Raw genomic sequence first — 22,235 nt, 5'->3', positions numbered from 1 at the left:
GTGAAAGTGGAGAAAATTCGGACACCTTTCCCTCAATTGCACGATAGTACATCGCGCGAATTTTGCAATAATCCCAACGAGTGCAGTGGAAAAATCTGGGAAATCGGGCGAATTGGTGGATATTGATTTTCGCGATTGGGGCGAAGGCAGAAATTGACGGTGTGGAATAACAGAATTGGAATATTTGAGTAATATTTGCTGGGAAAAGGTGAAAATACGAGAGGAAATAATTCAGTGGTGCGGCTCTATTTGTTTTTCCAATAAAGAACATTGAGACTGGGTGGGAGCGCAAGAGAAGGAAAATTCCCATGAATATTTCATTAACTTGGATTACATCTATCGATGGTGAGCATCTTTTATTTTGGCACTTGCGATACTTCTTTCATCGCGATGCGATTCGGATGTGAGGAGAATTAAGTCAGCTTGATTTTATATGTATTAATTTCGTTAGTCCTGGCATATTGTAGAAAAACAACTCATGAAAATCATTTTCACAACACTAAAAGCATAAAAATAAATGCGAGAATCAGAGGAAAAATATCGTTATTGGTTTCACAGATTTTAACAATTATCCTGATAGAAGAGCTTATGAAGGGATTCAAAAGGATTATTTGCGTTGGAAAATTTATTCATTTATGCATAACAAACATACATATGATCAAAATTCCTTAAGAAAACACAGATTTTCGAGGAAAACATTCATTCAAAGATTTTCGAACTCCACGTCTAAACGTTCTGGCAATGCAAAGGAATTATTTGTGAAAATTTATAATTATTATTTAATTAAAAATGAAAATGATATTAAAAATTTATTTCTAATTTGAAGCAAAGAAAAGAGAATAGTTTTGGCAAGTTGTCTATTTAATTAAACTTTTAAATTTATTCATCAAAAATTAAAATCATGACTAAAATTCTAAGAGAGAAAATAGCACAAAAAGTTCAGCTTCATATCACTTGAAACACTTGAAAGCTCTGGAGTTGAAACTCACAAAAGAAAACATCAAAATAAAGATGATTCGTGTTAGAAATTATCGAGAATGTTGAAACTTTAGAAGAGCTTCACATTTATATGATAAAAGCGTAAGAAAAGCTTAGAAACCACTTGAATTTATTTTATCGATTTTATCTCTATGAAACTCTTGAAAATTCCTCTCGATTTAAGCGCTTTTGCTACTTTCTTGTGAGTTTGCACCTGAAAAAACCTCTCTATTTTTACAGCGAATTTTCTTTGCACTCTTCGCAGAAATTCGAGCGAAAAGAACACAGAATAATTCATTGAATCAAGAATTCCGCTGAAATGTGTGTGTAAATGCTCATTTAAATGTCCATTTACGGTCCGGAGTTTGATAATTAAGTCGCGATAGATTTATATTTGCATATTCATTTAATTTTGACCGCGAATTAAATTTACCTGAATTTCCTCTCTTGAGCTGCTTCGCGATTTTCGACGCGACTCTGTCGATCGTCTCTCGAGCAGAGCAACTCCGTTAGTGAAACACGGGAAAATGTCCGTCAGAAGGCAAATAATTAATCCGGGCGCTGCTCATGATTCTCCTGACCGCCGGAAGACGAGGGATTGCTCTCGAGGGGATTGGAGATCACTTGATTAAGCACTAATTTATGCGAGTCAGAAGCGTCTAATCGATTTTTATGCCTCCCACGTGGAATCCCCAGCAACAGCGGCAAATTAAGCGATTCCCCAGACATCGAAGCGCCCCAGCGAAACCCTTCGTGCGCAGGGAAGGCAAAAGACGCTCTTTTCGTGTCCACACAAAGGGCTATTGATTTATTTCCACAAACACAGAACATTCCTCTGACTGCACACCTTGCGGGCGCGTCACGTCCTGCTGCTCAGCAGCCCCTGTCCGGAACACGCGGAACCGTAAAGTCTGGAAAAAGATGCAAGAAATTCTCAGTGTTCTATAGGGAAATTTCCACCAATCTTTAGTCTTACCTCGTGGAGAATTACTTGGACCTCGCACGCATCTTTCTGCGCTTACGCTTCAGCCTTCGCATACGCTTCTTCCGCCACTGCAAAGAGAAGAACAAGAGTCTCAGTCGCACTTCCGGAAAGAATTACAGGTTATGTTGAATTAAGGCAGGAAATTGTGGGATTTTCATGGAATTTTCACACTCCAGCCACTCTGCAGGGCCCAAAACACACTTATTCACACAATTTTCCACCTCAGTTCCCATTTTTCATCGGAAAATCCACTTGAAATGCGGCCTCAACACGTGTCGTCAAGCCTAATTTTCAAACTGGATTTTCCTCGAAATAACGAAAAATTCCGGGAAAATCACACTCGATTCTCTTAATGCACCACTTTAGCAACGTACCTTAGCTCTCATTTTCTCAACAAGTTGGGTAGAAACCGCAGAATTTGGGAAAAATCCGCAGCCACGCCACACACGACTTGTCTTCTGGACTGATGAGAAATGAAAAGGCCGCTTCGGCTGGCCAAGATGGCGTGCTGCGCACTCGCGGGAAACCGACCACTCAGCCGAGCGCCCGAACGCGCGCACTATTGATTGCGGGTTTCGCTGTGCAGAGGGCATTGTGCGCAAGTGAGCGGATTTCCCCTCCGTGGCACTTTGAATCACATTAAAATTTCAACGTTATCGGAGATTTGGCTGCTAATTCTTGCGTTATCTCCTATTGAAGGCATTTATGCAGATTCCTTCAAAGGCAAAGGGCTGATATGATAAACATTAAGGATTGAGGAATGGTTAGAGCTGCAATGTTGATTACAAAAAATCCCCAAAATCTACATATTTTCTCGTTTTTTTTTTAAATAAAAATTTTACCAATAAACTCTGAACAAACATTGCAACATGCAATTATTGCATGGAATTCTCGCGAGGGCGGATTTTTTAAGTGGGAGTGTCTTAAATGATTTGAGTGTCACCTGATGTGAAGCATTATCAAGTGATGAAATGCTAAATTTGACTTTGATTTCACCTTTCCTTGCAGACTTTCTGTGTGGTATCGAAGCGCTTCCGGAAGAACTACATCCATCGTTTCACGGGCACCAAGAGCCTGTTCTGCTTCACCCCCTGGAGTCCGTGGCGGCGAGCCTGTGTGTACCTGGCCACGAATCAGTTCTTCGACTACGTCGTGATGGCCACGATCCTCCTCAACTGCGTCTTTCTCGCCATGACGGAGACCGTGGAAGAGGCAGAGTGAGTATTCCTCCCCAGTCGTTCTGGCCATCTGGGCTCTTGGGTATGGGCGGCACGTTTCTCCGCGGGGAGAGCCTCAGAATCGATGGCGGCAGTTGATTTCCGCCCCTCGCGGCGCTCTTTAACGGCGCCTTCACTCGTTGCACATAAAAACTCCTCGCAAGCCCTCAAATTTATCCTCGTGCGTCGTGTTTTTTTTTCAGCCAAAGTGTGCGGCTCTCTCGATGGCTTGTCGGGACGCCTGTAAATGGTTGGTATCACGTGTTAAGGGATAAAGTGGAAAATGCTCTCTGCGTGCCAAAGACGAGAAGTGGCGCGAGAAGGAGTTACTAAAGATGCTACTTTTACATCATTATTTGCCCTTCCATCAAACCCACCCTTCGGCCTAGCGCCCGATATGAATAATGATAATGATATATTTACCTCTTGCCACGCGAGAGGGAGACTTTTCCCCCCAAATTCTCCCCAACAATATTGCCATGGTGTTCATCTAATGATCACGTCTCAGCCGACAACAAATCACTGATGAAAATCGTGCGGGGAAAACACGGCAAAATAAATATTTGATCTCTTCTTGCAATTGTGGCAAGAATGTCGCTGAGCTCGGAAGTCAGCATGTGCAATTCAATTAGCAAGCTTGTGCATTAAAGCGCAAGACTTATATTTTGGTGTTGCATTTGTGAATCTAATTAGGAGTATTTGTTTTGCTATTTGCAAAATACACGAAACCGAATTAAATGCTCAGACAAGAGCAATTTCCTTGGCGGAACACACAAAGTGCAAAAGTTCATTTTATTCTATTAGTGCATATTCTCTCAAAGACTCGGGTTAATTTCCGGTGTTGAGGAATTTTATCCTCTTGAGTGGATAACAATATATATATACACATTAAATTTGCACTTCGTTTAATCCACTTCTTTTGAGCTTTGCTGTAAATGCAAGTGAGAAAATTCTGTGGGATTTTCACAGGATGACGTTTAAAGGACGAATTAGTCTACTTAAAGCACAAAGTGTAAGAGAGATTGAGGTAATTTTAACCATTGAATTAAGGACTTTTCAATTTTCAAACGATATTTTAATTGAATAATTTTCATATAGCGCAAAAAGCACGGGTGAAATTTAATTAATTCTTTCACAATATTTGATTTAAGAGAGCCATAAAGGACATTCTGCAGTGCTTAAATGCGTTAAATGCAGTCTAGAGACTCTCTTCAGCTTGTTGGCTTTCTCTAACATGCTTTTGCAAAGCACAATTTGTGTGTTAACATGAGTTTCACGAGGAGAAGAAGTGAAATAAGTCGGAAATAACAGTCTCTGGATAGTTCAGAAATATTGCATCTGGCATTAAGCTGAATTTATCGTCCAACATGAAGTGGCAGAAGTGAAAATTTACAAAATAGTGCGACCCCGTGACCTCTTTCGAGTGAGTGATCATGAGGGTGTCTCACCTGAGATGAAATGCGACCCGGGAGACGCAATGCAGATGATTCCTTAGCCAGGAACTTGTAGAATTTCCCATATGGCTCGCAAGGGCGGTCGCCCAAGACGCTGTGGGCGGGCTTTGGTGGGTTGGGGTGGCAATTCCCAGAGGATGTAATATATAGCGAGAAGGCACCTGAGAAATGGATTGAATAAACAGCAGCCCCAAAACTTGGCAGCATCTCTGAAGACAGACTCAATTTTCCCATTCGCAGATACATATTTTTGGTGATCTACACAGCTGAGATGGTAATTAAAATAATTGCCAAGGGCTTTGTTCTGAATAAATACACGTACCTGAGGAATCCATGGAATTGGCTGGACTTCGTTGTAATTACCAGCGGCTACGCCACGATTGGCATGGAAGTTGGAAATTTGGCCGGATTGAGAACATTTCGTGTGCTGAGAGCGCTCAAAACTATTTCCATAATGCCAGGTAACATATATAATGTAGCACATCAAATATTTGCTTGGGACGCTGGCCAATTTGCCAGCCGACCTTCGGCGTCATCTTGAGACACTCGTGCCAATGTTGCTCTCGTTTCTCGCCTTGCAGGACTCAAAGTCATCATCAACGCACTCCTTCACTCATTTCGTCAATTAGCGGAAGTAATGACTCTTACAATTTTCTGTTTGATGGTTTTTGCCCTTTTCGCTCTCCAGGTAAGTTTCACCGCCGCAAATCTCTGGGGAGGAGGTGTCAAAAGCACCACCCCAAAAGTGTCGTTAAAGTTTGATTATCTGTGTGATATTTGACATTAATTAAATCCACAGAGATTCCCCACACATTTAATCTCATTACACTTCTCATTCGTGGGGCGCAATGATTGAAGGTATATGGGGGAAATCATTACTCTTTTGATTCCGTCGAGGAAACGAAGAGTTGATGTGAAAAGGGGATGAAAATTTAAATACTTCCTCAAAACGAAAAGACACTGAGCGGAAAACTATCTAAAAGCATGAGCTTTTAAGCAACTCTGAAAGCTCTGTGTGGCGGTTTTGCTTCTCGCAGTGTCGCTGGAATGCAAACTGTGACGACACACTGAAGAAATTGGACTTTCTGGCTGAGCATCAAGGATTCGCCGAAGTGAATATTTCAGCTGGAAATTTTATATGCAAGAGTTCATTAAAGATAAATCTCTCCTCCCAGTTCAAGTTTGGTCGTTCAGAGGTGACCTGAAGAATTGGGTTTGAAGATTTTTGGGTCTTATTCAAAATTTTCCCTATCAAAGATATCATTCATGAGGCGCAATTCTCGATGTTGAGTCACTGCGAAATAATGCGACTTTTCTTCGCACACACAAACACAATTTCTTCACACAAAAGTGGATGGAAAAGTGGGACACTTTTTCTGTGGGGCGATTTATACAATTTTCACTGTGCACTTTTCCACACTCTCCACAGGTTTACATGGGCGAGCTTAGGAATAAGTGTGTTAGGAATCTTCCACAGGACTGGAATAGTACAGCTGAAGAGTGGAAGAGGTAAAGTTTGCGGGCTCATGAATTGAGTGGGATTTTAATGCGAAATTTCCACTTCCAGTTGGGTGAATGATACAGAGAATTGGATTTACGACGAGGAGGGATTTCCTCTGTTGTGCGGAAATCTAACCGGTGCCCGTCACTGTCCTTCAGGTATGTTTTCACCTTTGTCGAGATACAGTCTAGCATTTCTCCACCTTCGCCCCCCCCTGCGCGGCAACACAGCACTGCCAACAATGCTGAGGGAGAGTAAATTATAAAGTGAATAATGAAGAGTTTATACACCCTTGCTGTTTTCATAAAGTTTTCCACATATAAAGTTATCATTTAGTTAAAATCTATTACGAGAGAAAACATGCAAACACACGAATTCTCACATCTCTCTCGCCCACTTCACACGGGTCGAGAGGGGTGAGAGTGTGGAGAGTGTCTAAGGATCCTTGAGACAATTTGCTTTGTTTGAGGGAATTTCAGCTGGAAACACTTAAATAAATTATCCACAACATGTAGAAGAAACTTCCACGCCTCTCCACACAGAAATAATAATTAGAAATGTTTTCTGCTTAATCTTAACTCGAGACGTACTATCTTTGTAAAATCCCTTACAATGTTTTCTTTTGCCAAATTGAGCCAAAAAAGCTTTTTTCCCACAATTCCATTGTGCTCATGCACTGAAAGAGAAACTGAAGTGAATTTGAGTTTTGGCATTTTTCAAAGGAAAAATGCTTTAGTTTGGAGTATAATGAAAAATTTTGTTTTTAAGGTGCAAAATAGGCAAATTATTGAGTTTTTCTTATACATATATGACCATTTTTCAGTCTAATAAAGATTTTTTCGATTATTGACATAAATTTAATAAAAATTAGTGCGAAAAGAGATTCAAAAATATAGGAATATTTATAGAGAACTCATTTAAAAGATGCCCAATTCTTGTTCTGATATATATTTTTTCTCTCAGTTCAGTATAATTGTCTCAGTGGCAAATGAGAATGAGATTCCAAAGTGGCATACGAAGCATAACTGCTGAAAACCATGAGAATAATCATGTCCATTATGCTTACACGTCAATTGAATTGCTCTCTCTCTCTCGCCCCTTTGCAATCAACCGCCCCTCGTTTGGGGCTCCGAATTGCAAAGTGTGGGCCAGATTCGATGATTCAACTAATTTCCGCCTCCACATCCTTCCCAGGTTACACATGTTTATGTATAGGCAACAATCCAAATCACGGCTACACGAGCTTCGATAACTTCATGTGGTCCATGCTCACCACTTTCCAGCTAATAACCCTCGACTATTGGGAGAATGTTTACAATATGGTGAGAATTGCTCGGCGTGCAGTTATCACGCCTCTTTATTGCTATGCACAGTGCAATTAAAATTGCATGATTTCGCAGATTTTGGCCACATCTGGACCCATGAGCGTCTCCTTCTTCACCGTCGTGGTCTTCTTCGGGTCCTTCTATCTCATCAACCTCATGCTGGCCGTCGTAGCGTTGGCGTACGAGGAGGAGGCGCAAATTACACTTGAGGTATCAACAGTTTAAGATTAATTGCATGGGTTTAAGGTGTCTCCATCGATGCTCATCTCGCATTACTTGCCGCTTGGCGTGAACTCTGACCTGAAGTTTGTCTTAAATTGGTCTAAGGGGAGGATTGATGATGAGGATTGCTTAATCAATTGCTAAACTATTCATGTCACTTAATTTTACACTCTTGCTGTGGACAAATTGACGACGTAGGGCGTAAGTTAATGTTTAACTTTGTGTTAGACACAAGAGAGCAATGTTAAGTGTGACTCCAATCAATGAATTCAAGTCATGCCTATTCCATAGTCACTTATTTTGCTCGGTTTAATATTGATGGTTTCTTATGTCTTGAACAAGGTCTTGAATTTCCGAGTGAATTCCTGGCTTACAATGTCTTAAAATCCTGATATTTGGCAGTTGAAGTGTTATTCAAAGTCTTTCACGAGGAAACATCTTGCCAATATTCCTCGAAGCGCTGGGAAAAACAAGGGAAATCGTCTCTAAAACACTTGTGCTGCCTTTAGAGAGCCAATGGAGCCAATTTCGCCACATTTATTGAATGGTGCCAATTGCTGAAGTTGGTTATTGGATCGGTGAACTCTCGCAAATTTCACATCCAATCTTGCCAGCGATGAATAATTCAGACGCTCTTGGACCACAAAAATAGTTCCATGTCACCGAGCTGTGATGGAATGTAATGACGCCGAGAGACGCTGTCCGGGGGGTGTGGGAGACATGTCTGCAATGCTGGAGAGGAGTTTTGCCATTCGTGAATGAAGGCATGACCTGGGGAGATGATGATTTGAGGGGACACAATTAATCCCCCACCAGAGAGACACACAACACGTGCAATTTGATGCGAGACAATTGGAACGACAACGAACTGATTGACATATCACTTTGTGCTCACTTTTCCGTGTGTGTGTCTTTGCAGGAAAGAAAAAAAGACTTACTGGATCACAGGGATGATTCCACATTCAGTTTCGATCCGTCCAAATTGAATGTGAAGAAGCTAAATAAGAATCAGAGGAAGAAGATTGATTCGCGCAAGGGCGTCCTGCTGGCCAGCTATTCGCGCAAGAAGACCAGACGGAGAAAGGGAAAGACCAAGGAGGGCAACAGCAACAATCAGGTGACATTCCCTTGCAATTCTGTGCATATTTCATGCGTCAAAGTGTCTCCTCCTCTTCTTCTTCCCAGCCAAAAGGAGGTCGATCTGTGACGCCCAGTCCGAGTCCAAGTCCTCGGCCAGCGCTCGCCATTCAGAGAGGACGAGGAGTCACAGTTCAGAGCACAGCACAAAATCCCAACACTCTCCATCCATTAGGTGAGAGGAATCCAATTCCAGCAACTGCGCCCCTACCAAATTGCCATATTTCTCGGGTTTCTCGTTAAAAATTCCTGGGCATAAACTTCCCTGTTATTATGCTCACTCTCTCTCTCTCTTGACCATTTACCTGCCAAAGGAGCTTTTATGACGTCAGTCATCACCTCAAAGAGTGGGTGGAAATTTCCTGGCTAACAATAATTGGATGAGAGCAACCTTTCATGAGGGAAATTTGCCGGAATAATATGATATTGGTCATTAAAAGTTTCTATCAAGGCCCTTTTGCCATGAAATGTAAGCGATATCGCACCCATGTCATGTCAAAAATTCGGTGAAAATGCACTCTTTTTTTTCTCTCTCTCTGACTCGCGCTCCTCGCGTTGAGGGAGAGAGTTGAGGAGCGCGCGGAGGACCAGCAGCACTAATTAGTGGCGCTGGCATGTCCCATGAGCCTTCATTAGGGGGATTTACACTAAGAGCTCTCGGTGGCTAATTCGATTTGCCTCGCAGGAGCCAATTACAGGGGTCAGCTTCTGCCCAGCAGTCGCCAGGCGAGCTCCAACGCCAGCGAGGGCGGCGGCGTGAATCGCGAATCTTCCCTTGACGATTCCGGCGTGGTGGACGATCACGATGAGCAGGACTTGGCCATGGAATTGCTCCATGCGGCGAACATTGAGGTGAGTGGAGAGAGTCACTGACCAAACTTCCTCCCCTTCGCTCTCACATCTTCCCTTTTTCCCACCCCACAAACAGCAACTCCATCGGGATGTGACGCCCGTCACTCTGGCGCTCTCGCCGCGAGAAGTGCGAATAATCAAGTGCAACGGAAATATAGCACGGATGAAGAAGCACAACGTGTACGCCCTTCATCCGGAGTATCTATCGCAAATTGTTGTTTTAGGTAATCCATATGCATGCAATTTTATTCCATCTATCGCCTCACATGTTGGGAGAAAAGCGCCAGCGGAAGTCAGTCGAGAGCAGATAGAAAATTTATGTTCATGAAGCTCTCAAATCTTTCTTTAAGGAGATATTTCCTCATCTTTACATCTTTAATCTAATAGATTTCGTTTTCAATATTGGTGTTTATTGTGCAAAGTTGCAAGAATCTTTACTTCAATATTATCTGAGATAAAGAGTGACAAATTTGGTCATTAAAATATACTGTAATTGTAAGCATAGTGCTTTCTCTTGTCTCTATAATTGCATCCAATTCCTTATGTGTCCTTTGGGGATTACTCATGAGTAGCACTTTACATGAATTGGTCATTTTAATTGGCACATGGAAATTCACACTCTCATCATCTTTGTATAGTTTAACGCAATTCCTTCACATTTCCTCATCCAGTTTCTATCACTTTGTCTCTCTCTCGCCAATTCCAGATGATCTTCCTGATCGAAATTGTGACAGATGTGTTCAATGCTGCATAGATTACGAGGGCTGGCTACAGTTCCAAAATTGTTTATACAAAGTAGGACGATAATGAAAATGACGATGTGAATTTCATGGTAATTCTCCCTTCCCTTCTTCTCTCCGACTCTTTGCAGGTAGTTAAGGATCCACTGTTTGAATTAGCAATTACGTTATGTATAGTCCTAAATACAATGTTCTTAGCGTTAGAACATCACGGAATGAGTGAAAATATTCGTCAAGCCTTGGATATTGGAAATAAAGTGAGTATATATGTCGCCTGCCACTCTAACAAAGTTTAATTTTGGGTCTGTTCATCGGCTATGAATGTAATCTTTAATTACAAGACATCGTCTGCCAACTTTTCACCCGCTCTAACTTCACTTTTTCTCACTTTTCACCGTGATTTTTCCCCTCGGACAACTTTTGATCGTTAAATAATTGAAATTGAACTTTCTTTTCCCAACACACACACTTTGTCGATGAACAAGCCCTGGGTAAATTAACAGACGAAAGCAGGTTGTCTATGAAGAGAGACTAATTTGAGGGAGGGAATGAAAAGAAGGTGGATTATTTGAGAAATTTTTTCTTCCATCACAACTTTGAGCGAAGGAATGCTTAAGAGTGGATATTCAAGAAAATCCTTGGCATATTTTCATGATGATGAATTTGCTTTGCAGGTGTTCACATCAATTTTTACTTTCGAATGCATTATGAAGCTGATGGCTTTATCCAAAGACTTCTTCCTCTGCGGCTGGAATATCTTTGATTTGATCATCGTATCTGCCAGCCTTTTGGACATTATATTTGAACTTGTTGATGGACTGAGTGTCCTCAGAGGCCTGAGATTGGTGAGTTCGCCATCGCCGAATTGTCCTAAACATCCACCCTAATGCTCTGCTTTCCTACATAGTTGAGAGTCCTGAAACTGGCTCAATCATGGACAACGATGAAAGTTCTACTTAGTATTATTATATCGACAATAGGTGCTCTCGGTAACTTGACTCTCGTCTTAGTGATAGTTATTTACATATTTGCCGTGATTGGGATGCAACTGTTCTCCAAGGATTACACTCCGGACAAGTTCTTTCCCGATCCCGTTCCCAGGTCAGTTCAATCATCACCGAAAATGTCCCGCGGCGCCAACTCGTGATGAACACTAAATTCTCTCTCTTGTCGCGCTTTCAGATGGAATTTCAACGATTTTTTTCACTCCTTCATGATGATTTTTCGCATTCTCTGCGGAGAGTGGATAGAACCGCTGTGGGACTGCATGAGAGCCGAGGAGAAAGTAAATGACCGGGGCAGAAAAAAAATAATGCCCTGCTGCAGTGGGAAAGTTTTAATTGAAGACTAATAAATTTTCCTCTCTCCTTTCTCACCCTGACAGGATGGAGCCTCGTCGTGTTTTGCCATCTTCCTGCCGACACTCGTAATGGGAAATTTCATGGTGCTGAATTTGTTCTTGGCCTTGTTGCTCAACAGTTTCAATTCGGAGGAGCTTAAATCGAAAAAAGAGGTTCGTTTCCCATTCACCCCACACACACTCAATGCTGTTCGCAGTGTTTTCCTGTGTGTATTTTGTGCAATAACTTGTACTTAATGTGGACTTGTGGTGTGAATTTCGCTGGCGCCATAAATTGTTTGATGTGTATTTTCTGCATGAGTGGAGGCGAAAAAGGATTTGCGGTTAAATGTCCCTTGGGAAAAAGTTTCACTGGTGGAGAACCAAATTGCACAAGGATGATCTATAAATTTTGCCAAAAAAAAACAGTAAAACGAGCGCGACACGTGAAAATTGGCGTCACCCCGCCCACTCTAAAGCTCCGCCCACAAATGCAAATTGTGGATCATCCTTGCAAATTGAATGACCAAAGTGTTCTGCATATAATTGATAATGTAGGAAATGAGTAATTTGTGGAGTTTGTAAATATTTGTCAATGCCGCAAAATGTAATTTCAAATATCAATGTTGTGTGTGTACTTTTGTGTGAATGTGCTCTGTAAAATTTAACTGAAAATGAATATTTCAGCGCTCATCAAGCTTCCAAGAGTGTAATTATAAAATAAAAGCGAATTCTCATCTCTCTCTAAATAATTAAATAACCGTAGCAAATATAAAACCATATAAGAGGCATGTTTTAGTGTGTCTCAGTGTCTGTCATTCATGTAAATGTTTAATGTCTTTCTTTCTGTGTACTTTTTGCACAAATTTGTAAAACTTGCACAACGAAGAGATTGAAGAAGGTAATTCTATATGTGTATTTCTACCTCTTATGCTTCACTTTTGCCTATATACTGTACCGAATATTTGCTGTTAATGCTTTTTCTGCACACTTGTAATTGGTGGAGAAGTGTTGTTATTTGCTCACATTAGACGTGGAAGAAAATTTCATTGCATCTTGCCAGCTACTCCATCAGAACTTGTGCTTTGAGAGTGGTGACAATAATGTATTGTCTTGTGTGCTAAACTAGGAGGTTGGAGAAGAGTCTAAATTGGCAAGGAGTTTCGAGAGGATACGTTCTATTGTGCGAAAGAAGCGAATGGCGAGAGAAGGGGCGAGACAGAAGCCAAAACTCGAGGAGATTGTTAATGAAGTGATGGTAACGCGCAGGAGCAACAAAGATCGACTCAAGACTGCTGATAAACACTATTTATCTGTGGAAATTCAACAAAAGACTCTGTATAGGCATAGTTATCAGGTGAGACGCGAAGACAATAATACACTCAAATTAATAGAAGCTTGAATGTGAATTTTCACTCCAGGAATCGCTGAACAGACCAATTTCTGGCTCCGACTTTGGACTAGACATTCCTCTGAATCCGAAAGGATACCTTCAACCCATAACAGGAAGTCAGGAGACTTTTCGCGAAGTTGATGATCGTCAGTTTCGGGAGGATCAGTTAGAGTAATTTCTCACAATCAGAAATCGAACGTAGCTTATATTGCTGATTTTTTCCAGATATGAGGACTTGAAGCCTCCAGTTCCCAGTGAGAGAAAACTGTTGCACCAAATATCTTCAGGATTCGGAACGCAGCAGAATGACAGCCGCGACGAACCGACAACAACGGAATCCATCGAACTAAGGACACTTGGTCCGATAAACTCCACAGACACTGATCCAGGAGATCTCGTCATGACGGAGATTGATCACTTTGAAGAGCGCAGCCAGAAGGAGGAAGAGTTAACAGTGCGATCGCCAGTGACGCAGCTCAATATATCACCTCAGTCGAGGCGTTCTAGTCAGTTGTCCAGCAGTTTGAAGGTGCCTGAAGCCGGAAGAACACCTCCAATTCCAGACACACAAGATCACGAGGATCTGCCAAATCAGATGAATTTGCGCGATGAACTGCTCAACTGCGAGCAGAAGGAATTGTGGCAATTTCTCAGTGATGACTTCGACAACAGCAACAACTACTTCAGCGAGACAGTCGGATACGGAAGTGCTCTCATAGATCCAGATACAGACAGTCTCGTCTTCGACGATGGACGTCGAGATGACTCTGTGTTCTCCGACAGGAAAGTCTCAAGTGCGAGTCTGCGATCGAATTTGAGCAACATCTCGAATTCAATCTTTCAAACATTGGAGATCAAGCGAGGAGGAAGCACAGACAAGATGTATCACGATAAGAAACCCTTGGTTGAGACATCAGAGTTTGATTACTTGATCGAGAGCTTCGACAAAGAATTGACTGATCTCAAGAAACAATCTTCCCTTTCGCTCGAGCGGAAGCCATCGATCAAAGTGAGTCAGGACAAAACTGCATCTCTTCCAGCCACTCTCGAGTCATCTGATATTGTCCGTCGGCGACCGAAGCCCGTGCACGCCATTCCTCCCGACAGAGGAAGTGTGAAGATCAAGAGGCGCAGCCTGGAGAAGCAGAAGAAGATCTCCGATGATGACTTCCACGTGCCGGCGGAAATAAAGAAAATCTGTGATCAAATGCAGGCACCCTTCGGCAACGATTTGGGTGGATTGAAGCCAAAATCTGACTTTCAAGCCTCGTTCGAGCGGATCAAGCGAACGAGCCTGATAGAGCGCGTCGAGGAGGAGGAGCGGCAGCCTCTCAAGGTGGAAAGCGAGAAATTGCCAAGGAAGTACCTGGGAAAGGAGTTGAGCCTCGAGCCACTTCCGCTGAAAGTGTGCCACAGCCAAGATAACCTTAGAGCTAGCGCGTCACCCTTGCCAAAGTCCGGAAGCATTCTTCCTGTCCATCGTCAAGTGGATGCGGTGAAGAGTGTAACTTTGGATGTTGACTCTTCAGAGAAGTCTGAAAGCGATTCCCGACGAACGACGAAAGGAAAGAGCCCGAAGTCAGGTAGTTACAATCGGAGCTTTCGATTGAGCTTGTCTAATTCTATGTTTCTCTTCTGCGTAACAGACAAGAAAGCGAAAGCGAGCGATAAACCATGGCACTGTTTGGTATCATACGTGGACGATCTAACCGTGGGTGGTCGACGAAATTCCAAAGGGTGCTATGAGGATCCCATGTCATTCCCCAGCTTCGGGCGAAATCGCTCGCAGAAGGTACCACAGGATTGTTTCCCGCAACGTTGCTACGAACGATGTCCGTGCTTCCAGCGTTTCCTGAACTCACCACTTGGCAATGTGTGGACCGCAGTGCGAACGGCCGTGCTGACCATTGTAGACACGCCGACGTTCGAGTGGTTCGTCCTCGTCTTGATATTCGCCTCCAGTATTACGCTATGCTTCGAGGACATCCACTTGGACTCGAATGTGCGCCTGAAGAAGATCCTCTACTGGACAAATCTGGGCTTCTGCCTAATCTTCATTATCGAGATGGTCCTCAAGTGGATAGCTCTCGGTTTCACCAAGTACTTCACCAGCTTCTGGACCATACTGGATTTCATAATCGTCTTTGTAAGTATCCACTGTGGCGAATGGACACATCTCTCGCGATCCCGTTCATTCACTTTGTTTCAGTTTTTGTATAAGTGTGAGAGGAGTCAAGCGCAAAATAAGCAGGAAGTCATAGATATTGTCTCACGATTTTTCACAACTTAGTGGTTTTTTTTCTTTATTAGAAACAAATCTTACCTCTCCAATTGGATCTCTTTCGTTACTATACAATAGATTCGAAGATCATACGATATTTTTTTAGAATCGATCACCAAATTTTTGTAGTTGGTGCAAAATGTAGACATTTTTATCTAGATCGCGATCACTCTATCTTGAAGGCTTTATAGGACATAATTTTATACTCAACAACTCTTTATGAGCCACTTACGTACTTGATTTTTGCAATTACCCACCGAGTCTGTAGAGACTCAGGCCAATATTTTTCCATTGAAGCTTCATGCACGATCACCAGGACGATCTTTACTATTTTTCCTAGTTCGCACACTGTCACGATCGCCGAACTGACGAAGCTATGTTTTAACTTTGCAGGTGTCCGTCTTCTCACTACTCATTGAGGAGAATGAAAACCTGCGGGTTCTCCGCTCGTTGCGGACACTGAGAGCACTCCGGCCATTACGTGCCATTTCAAGATGGCAAGGAATGAGAATTGTAGTGAATGCTCTCATGTACGCGATTCCTTCGATTTTCAATGTCCTCCTTGTGTGTCTCGTCTTTTGGCTCATTTTCTCCATCATGGGCGTCCAGTTCTTTGGCGGCAAGTTCTTCAAGTGCATCGACGACGACGGTGAACTCCTCCCTGTTGACATAGTCAACGATCGCGAGCAGTGCTTCGCCCTCAATTACACCTGGGTCAACTCCAAGATCACTTTCGATCACGTCGGAATGGGCTACTTGGCCCTCCTCCAAGTGGTAAGCTTGCTCTTTGCTTCCTCAATTGATGTTCCTTAACTGATTTGCTGATGCTTCGCTTTCTAGGCTACGTTCGAGGGCTGGATGGAAGTCATGGCGGATGCCGTTGATGCTCGCGGTGTCGATCTGCAACCTCAGCGAGAGGCCAATTTGTATGCTTACTTCTACTTTGTGATATTCATAGTGTGCGGATCGTTCTTCACTCTCAATCTCTTCATCGGAGTGATCATTGACAACTTCAATATGCTAAAGAAAAAGGTAGGAATCCTGTAAATCACTGGAAGCAATGTACTAATGGCGTTTTTGTTTGCAGTACGAGGGAGGAGTGTTAGAGATGTTTCTCACAGAATCACAGAAACACTATTACACAGCCATGAAGAAGTTGGGTCGCAAGAAACCACAGAAAGTAATCAAGAGGCCAATCAATCAGTTCTTGGCCATGTTCTACGATCTCTCAAATTCACGAAGGTAACGCTCAATCGTCCATTGTTTAATGACGCCATATTGCAATCACTTGCGATGTACTTTCAGATTCGAGATAGCCATATTTGTGCTGATCTTCCTGAATATGCTGACAATGGGAATTGAACACTACAACCAACCGCATGCTGTGTTCTTTATTCTCGAAGTGAGCAACGCGTTCTTCACAACAGTCTTCGGCCTGGAGGCGATTGTGAAGATCGTGGGACTGAGATATCACTACTTCACTGTGCCATGGAATGTCTTTGACTTCCTCCTCGTGCTCGCGTCCATACTTGGCATACTCATGGAGGACATCATGATCGACCTGCCCGTGTCGCCGACGCTGCTCAGAGTGGTCAGAGTGTTCCGCATCGGCAGGATCTTGAGGCTCATCAAGGCGGCCAAGGGAATCAGGAAGCTCCTCTTCGCGCTAGTCGTCTCGTTACCGGCGCTGTTCAACATCGGCGCCCTGCTGGCGCTGATCACCTTCATCTACGCCATCCTGGGCATGTCACTCTTCGGACATGTGCGCCTGCAAGGCGCCCTGGACGACATGGTGAACTTCCAGACGTTCAGCCGCAGCATGCAACTGCTCTTTCGTCTCATGACCTCCGCGGGCTGGAATGATGTGCTGGAGTCGCTGATGATCCAGCCGCCGGACTGCGAGCTCGGCAGCACACCGTCAGCCAATGGGGACTGTGGACACCCTTTGCTGGCCATCACGTACTTCACCAGCTTCATTATAATCAGCTACATGATCGTGATCAATATGTACATCGCCATCATCCTGGAGAACTTCAACCAAGCGCACCAGGAGGAGGAGATCGGCATTGTGGAGGACGATCTGGAGATGTTTTACATACGCTGGTCAAAATACGACCCACACGCCACACAATTCATACACTTTTCCCAACTGTCCGACTTCATATCGTCACTGGACCCACCGCTGGGCATCCCGAAGCCCAACACGGTGGCCCTGGTGTCTTTCAATCTGCCCATCTCGAAGGGCAACAAAATACACTGTCTCGATATACTGCACGCACTGGTGAAACACGTCCTGGGTCACGTGGAAGAGACGGACAACTTTAAGCAGTTGCAGGAGCAGATGGACATCAAGTTCAAGAAACAATTCCCCACACGCAAAGAGCTGGAGATTGTCAGTTCGACGCGTGTGTGGAAGAGACAGGACAAGGCGGCTAAATTGATTCAGGGCACATGGAGGGAGTACTTGAGACAGAAGCGCGAGCGCGAACGATCACCGATATCACAGGATGATGAACACACTCAAACTTCGAGTCCTGGCGGGTGGCAGAGCAAATTGCAGGCGCTCAATTTTTTGCATTTGCAAGTACATAGACGCGGCACCGCCACATCGAGTCGAGCGTCCTCGCGGAAGTCGTCTCGATGCAGTGAGGGATCGGATTTGAGCGAGTTAACTGGGCCCTGGCTTAATTTACCTCTGATGTTAGTTTCTGGAACTGGTGACCTGGTCAAAGATATGAAAAATCTACAGCAAAACGGAGACGGAGGGTATTTTCCAAATCTGCACTCGCACACAACTATTCGCTGTTCAAGCTCGCATCCCAATTTGTTGGGGAAATTCTCTGTGCGCTCTGACTATGTTCAAGCATCTTCCCCAGTCGCTTTCTTCCTTTGTTCCTTCATGCCAAGTCCTCCCTGAGAATTTCTCTGCTCGTGTTTCGATGTTGTGTTCCTCCATAGAATCCTTTTGCTCTCACGGAAGAATTGTGCGCGTAGATTTTATTGCATCTGAAGCAAACACTTCAGTGGAATTGTTTGTTTGAACTCTGAACACATTCTCAAGAAGTTCTCTTTATTCAGGATTTGAAAAAGAATTGCTAAATGAAAAAAAATCACAATCTTACAAATTTGGCAAATCTTTTGTGGAATTTGTCTTCAGGACATGAAATCAAGCAATTGATTTTGCACTTTGACGAGAGAAATCATATGTTTTCTGTTTTGTTTATTGTGCCATTTGATCTTTCACCACTTTAGCCTCCCAGTTGAGACTCACATTCCGGAATGCCAATGAACGAGTTCACCTTTGTTGCGTGATAATGAATTATAAATGCAAACGTGCATCACTTCTCTCGTTAGACCATAGCAAAATTGAATGCCAAGACGCGCAATGTTTCCATGAGTGTGAAAATTGAGACTGAATGCACTCGTTTTCCCACCATCCGCCTCAATGTTCGTGCCAAAATGAAGCGAAAGTAAAATGGCAAGAGATGTGAGAAAGTTCTTTGCTGTGTTTATATTGAAATGATTTTCATTTCTTTTGACCAATTTTTGTATGTAAAGCCTGTAACTGTTAAATATTGTCGCTCTTGTAAAAGATACATTACAAAACGTACTCTCAATGTTGTCGTGTGACTGTTACAAGCTTGTGGGTGCGCTCAGGAGCTCCTCACTAACCGTCTTTTGGTTGATTTAGCACGCCGGGCCAGCAGGACGGCACGAAACCAGTGCGTCGTCGCAGCTTCTACAACTTCTTCCTGCGCCACCAGGACGCTGTGGATGACGTGGCGGCGTCACCGTCTGTCCTCAGGAAGAGTAAGAATGCTCCCTTTTACTCAGTGTCACCACGACCAAGTCTCCCATTACTTTGCCTCTCAATGTTTTATACCATCATTTTGTGACTTTGATTTCATCTCTTTTCTCTACCATTTCTCAATATGCCCACCAATGAATCAATTCATTATCTTTTAACGTAAATTCAAAGGTGTCACGCCAAGTGGGACAATTGTGTCTCTCAATAACACTGATGAGAAGTGCGAAGTTGTACAGTGCTCATCAACACCTAAAGCCAAAAGGGCCACAAGCTTCATTAAAAAGAAACCGCCATTAGAGCGCGGCCTTTCAGCACAAAGCGCACTGCGAGTCAATAGAAATGCTTTCGTTTGTAAGTTTTTCCCTTCTTCTTGTTCAAAAAAATAATCTTTCACACACACTCTTCAATGAGGCGATCACGTGAAATTTTCCCAGCTGCTATGTTGAAATGAAAGAAAATTCCATTGTGATCGTTTCGCGAAAAAGAAACACTTAAAGTTCACTCACTGCGAAGACATGCAAAGACGACAAAAACACATTGTTTAATCAGATTCTCAGCATTTTGCAATGATCTTCCCAGTGACTGACGCTTGTAAACTAACACAATATACAAGAATTTTGATCTTGATGTCTATGCATTCTAAAGTTCTTTCATTTCTAATCAAATCCGAAAAGCTGACGGACCTTCTGGACCTGCAGATGTGAGTATTCTAGTGACGGAACCTTCGCCAGACACTCCACATGTTCCAGGTGAGCGTCTTCAGGCCGATCAGACGCTAGTTCATGTGCTCGTTCACAGAGAGAGCGAGGAGTATCACACCGACGCCGAAGATGGCGGAAAAACAGGTGAATTCTGAGGCAATTTCTAGCTCCAAACTCTTCCCCCCTAAGTTTATATCTTTCTGCCTAAACAGCGTCCTCTTCAGCTGCGATAGCAGGTGAACTGGCAAAACGTAAGCCACACGAATTACCAACACACGACATTTATGCTATAGAGCCGCCATCTTCGTCGGTGACCATTATGGTGGAGAGTCCGAAGGAGCCGCCAAAGGGTGACTTTTCATCCCCTGACGCCACAACCATTGACATCAACGACCCAATTGACGTGAACATGCCCGTCGACACGACGAACATCTTCTACGATTACGACGAGGCGGCGGACAGCGAAGGACAGTTCGAAGCGTCGCCGCCAGATCAGGAAAGGTGACTACAGAGTGAGTGGAAGGCAGACAAGGACGATCCAGCAGACAGTTGACAATCTTCTAATTCCTGAGTACTCTTTAGCATAGAGAGAATTTTTAGGGAATTCCCAGCGCGGAATCAAATCTCAAGTTTAACTAAATTGTATAAAGAGAATCTGCTAGAGATTCTCCTTCAAGCTCTCATGTAAGAACAAAAAGGAGAAAATGACAAAGTGTAGGAATTTTTTGTAGATAGCGATATAATGTCACAAAGAATTATACGAATACCATCTTTTAAAAGACTTTGACCTACAAATTACCGTGCATTTTCATCCTGATGGTGAAAAGAAAAAGGCGTAAGTTTTGAGAGTGTGAAGAAATAGACCAAGAATACACAATACTTATAGAAATGTCATTAAAAGAATAGCCAGCAGATAAGATGCATCAAAGCACTTCCAAGTAAAATAGATAAAGGAAAATATTATAAATGATTGCATAATAAACAATTTTAAAGGTGGAAAACAAAACGAAACGTCTCAATGTAATGGCACAAGAACTTTTCAAAATATGCTCCTTTTGATCTAATTCGCGAAGGCACTGCGCGTATTTAATACTTATCTTTAACTTTATCATTTCCTTTAAAAATCATCAAGAAGAACTAATAATGAAAAGATAGCATTTTCAATTAAGATTATAAAGGAAAATTATTGAAAACGAATTTATATTGATAAAAAAAAGTAATATTTCGAAAATGTTTAAATAGGAACATCATGGTAAAGTGCATATTCTAATAATTTGTATAAACGAATATATAAATGAAAAAGGATATTCAGTAAAAATTCTATAATAGAAATGAAGAGTTGTTTCTTGAACAAAAAAAAAGGAAAACACACGCTAATTGGGGGGAAGAAAGACGCAAAAGAGATAAACTTATTGAACGAGAATTTTTCTTGTTAGGAAATATTCCGAATTAGAAACTATTTGTAAATACAGAAATATTGAGAAATTACATAAAACAAGAAAGAAAAAATACTGTCAATTAGCAAGAGAAAGAAAAACACAAATTAGTAGGTTTAAATTTGAGATGATACTTTAGGATTTTCATTTATTCCGCTTTCCTTTTCAAAATCTCTTTCTTAATATTACATACTTTTTCCCTATGAATCATAAGAACTTTTTGAGAAATTTATTTTATCATTTGATTTTTAGAACCTTTGTTCGTGATGATTTTAAATTTTTTTCAAATATTAATAAATAACTCTTGCTACAACACTCAAAAACCCTAAAAGGATAGAAAACTCAGATTTAGAGAAACCAATTTAGTTTTCTTTCATAAAATTCCATAAATTTTCTGGCAAACTTTCTTCTTCTAGTAAACGAGCTTATTTTTATCTCACCGTGAAGATAAAAGCTACATTTCAAAGTAAAAACCAAAATAACAGATTTTAAATAAAATAAGATGCAACTGGTGTTAATTGCGAATACAAAAAAAACACGTAAAATACATAAAATTATATTATTAAAGTTTTATCTTTGTAAACAAATGTGACTAAGAGCAGCTCGAGAAACAGAGAAAAAATATATTTGACAAAGAGATTGTAAATTTAAAAAATAGTGTGAAGATTTATCAAATTTCAGAAACTTTATAAGCCCAGATAAATATTATAAAAAAAAAACTATCGCTTGTTGGATATCAATTTAGGATGGAAAGAATATAAACAATGAATATACCTATCTTAATATGGCTGAAAACACAAAAAACGGAAATGAGGGACTCAAAAGGGGTTAGTCAACTTTACACAAAAAAAGGGATTCAATTGATT

General features: G+C 42.1%; 1 protein-coding gene and 1 long non-coding RNA gene across 2 annotated transcripts; one reads left to right on the top strand and one right to left on the bottom strand.

The window, feature by feature from the left end:
• Nucleotides 1-1,757: 1,757 nt before the first annotated feature.
• LOC132256676 (uncharacterized) lies at nt 1,758-2,471 on the bottom strand. Its single transcript, XR_009468228.1, has 3 exons — nt 2,338-2,471; nt 1,955-2,031; nt 1,758-1,889 (listed from the first exon to the last, which is right to left on the bottom strand). It is a non-coding gene; the product is annotated as an uncharacterized LOC132256676 (long non-coding RNA).
• A 632-nt stretch (nt 2,472-3,103) lies between these two features.
• Nucleotides 3,104-22,064, top strand: LOC132256772 (sodium channel protein 60E). The gene is made up of 29 exons (XM_059753318.1): nt 3,104-3,180; nt 4,875-5,095; nt 5,216-5,322; nt 6,064-6,143; nt 6,202-6,293; nt 7,330-7,457; nt 7,536-7,670; nt 8,602-8,799; nt 8,868-8,994; nt 9,505-9,671; nt 9,748-9,895; nt 10,378-10,466; nt 10,543-10,668; nt 11,086-11,256; nt 11,319-11,512; nt 11,594-11,696; nt 11,796-11,924; nt 12,880-13,107; nt 13,172-13,314; nt 13,369-14,726; nt 14,790-15,289; nt 15,818-16,198; nt 16,265-16,456; nt 16,512-16,666; nt 16,730-18,190; nt 19,116-19,234; nt 19,404-19,583; nt 19,907-20,077; nt 20,146-22,064. The coding sequence occupies exons 1-29, from the start codon at nt 3,119-3,121 to the stop codon at nt 20,436-20,438; spliced, it is 7,458 nt and encodes a 2,485-aa protein (XP_059609301.1). The 5' UTR covers nt 3,104-3,118; the 3' UTR covers nt 20,439-22,064.
• The last annotated feature ends 171 nt before the right edge of the window (nt 22,065-22,235 follow it).

The sequence above is a fragment of the Phlebotomus argentipes genome, unplaced genomic scaffold (assembly GCF_947086385.1).
Source record: "Phlebotomus argentipes unplaced genomic scaffold, Phlebotomus argentipes genome assembly contig_17, whole genome shotgun sequence".
Taxonomy (NCBI): domain Eukaryota; kingdom Metazoa; phylum Arthropoda; class Insecta; order Diptera; family Psychodidae; genus Phlebotomus; species Phlebotomus argentipes.
Note: the sequence above shows the minus strand (reverse complement) of the source record. Positions and strands in the feature narration are given on the sequence as shown.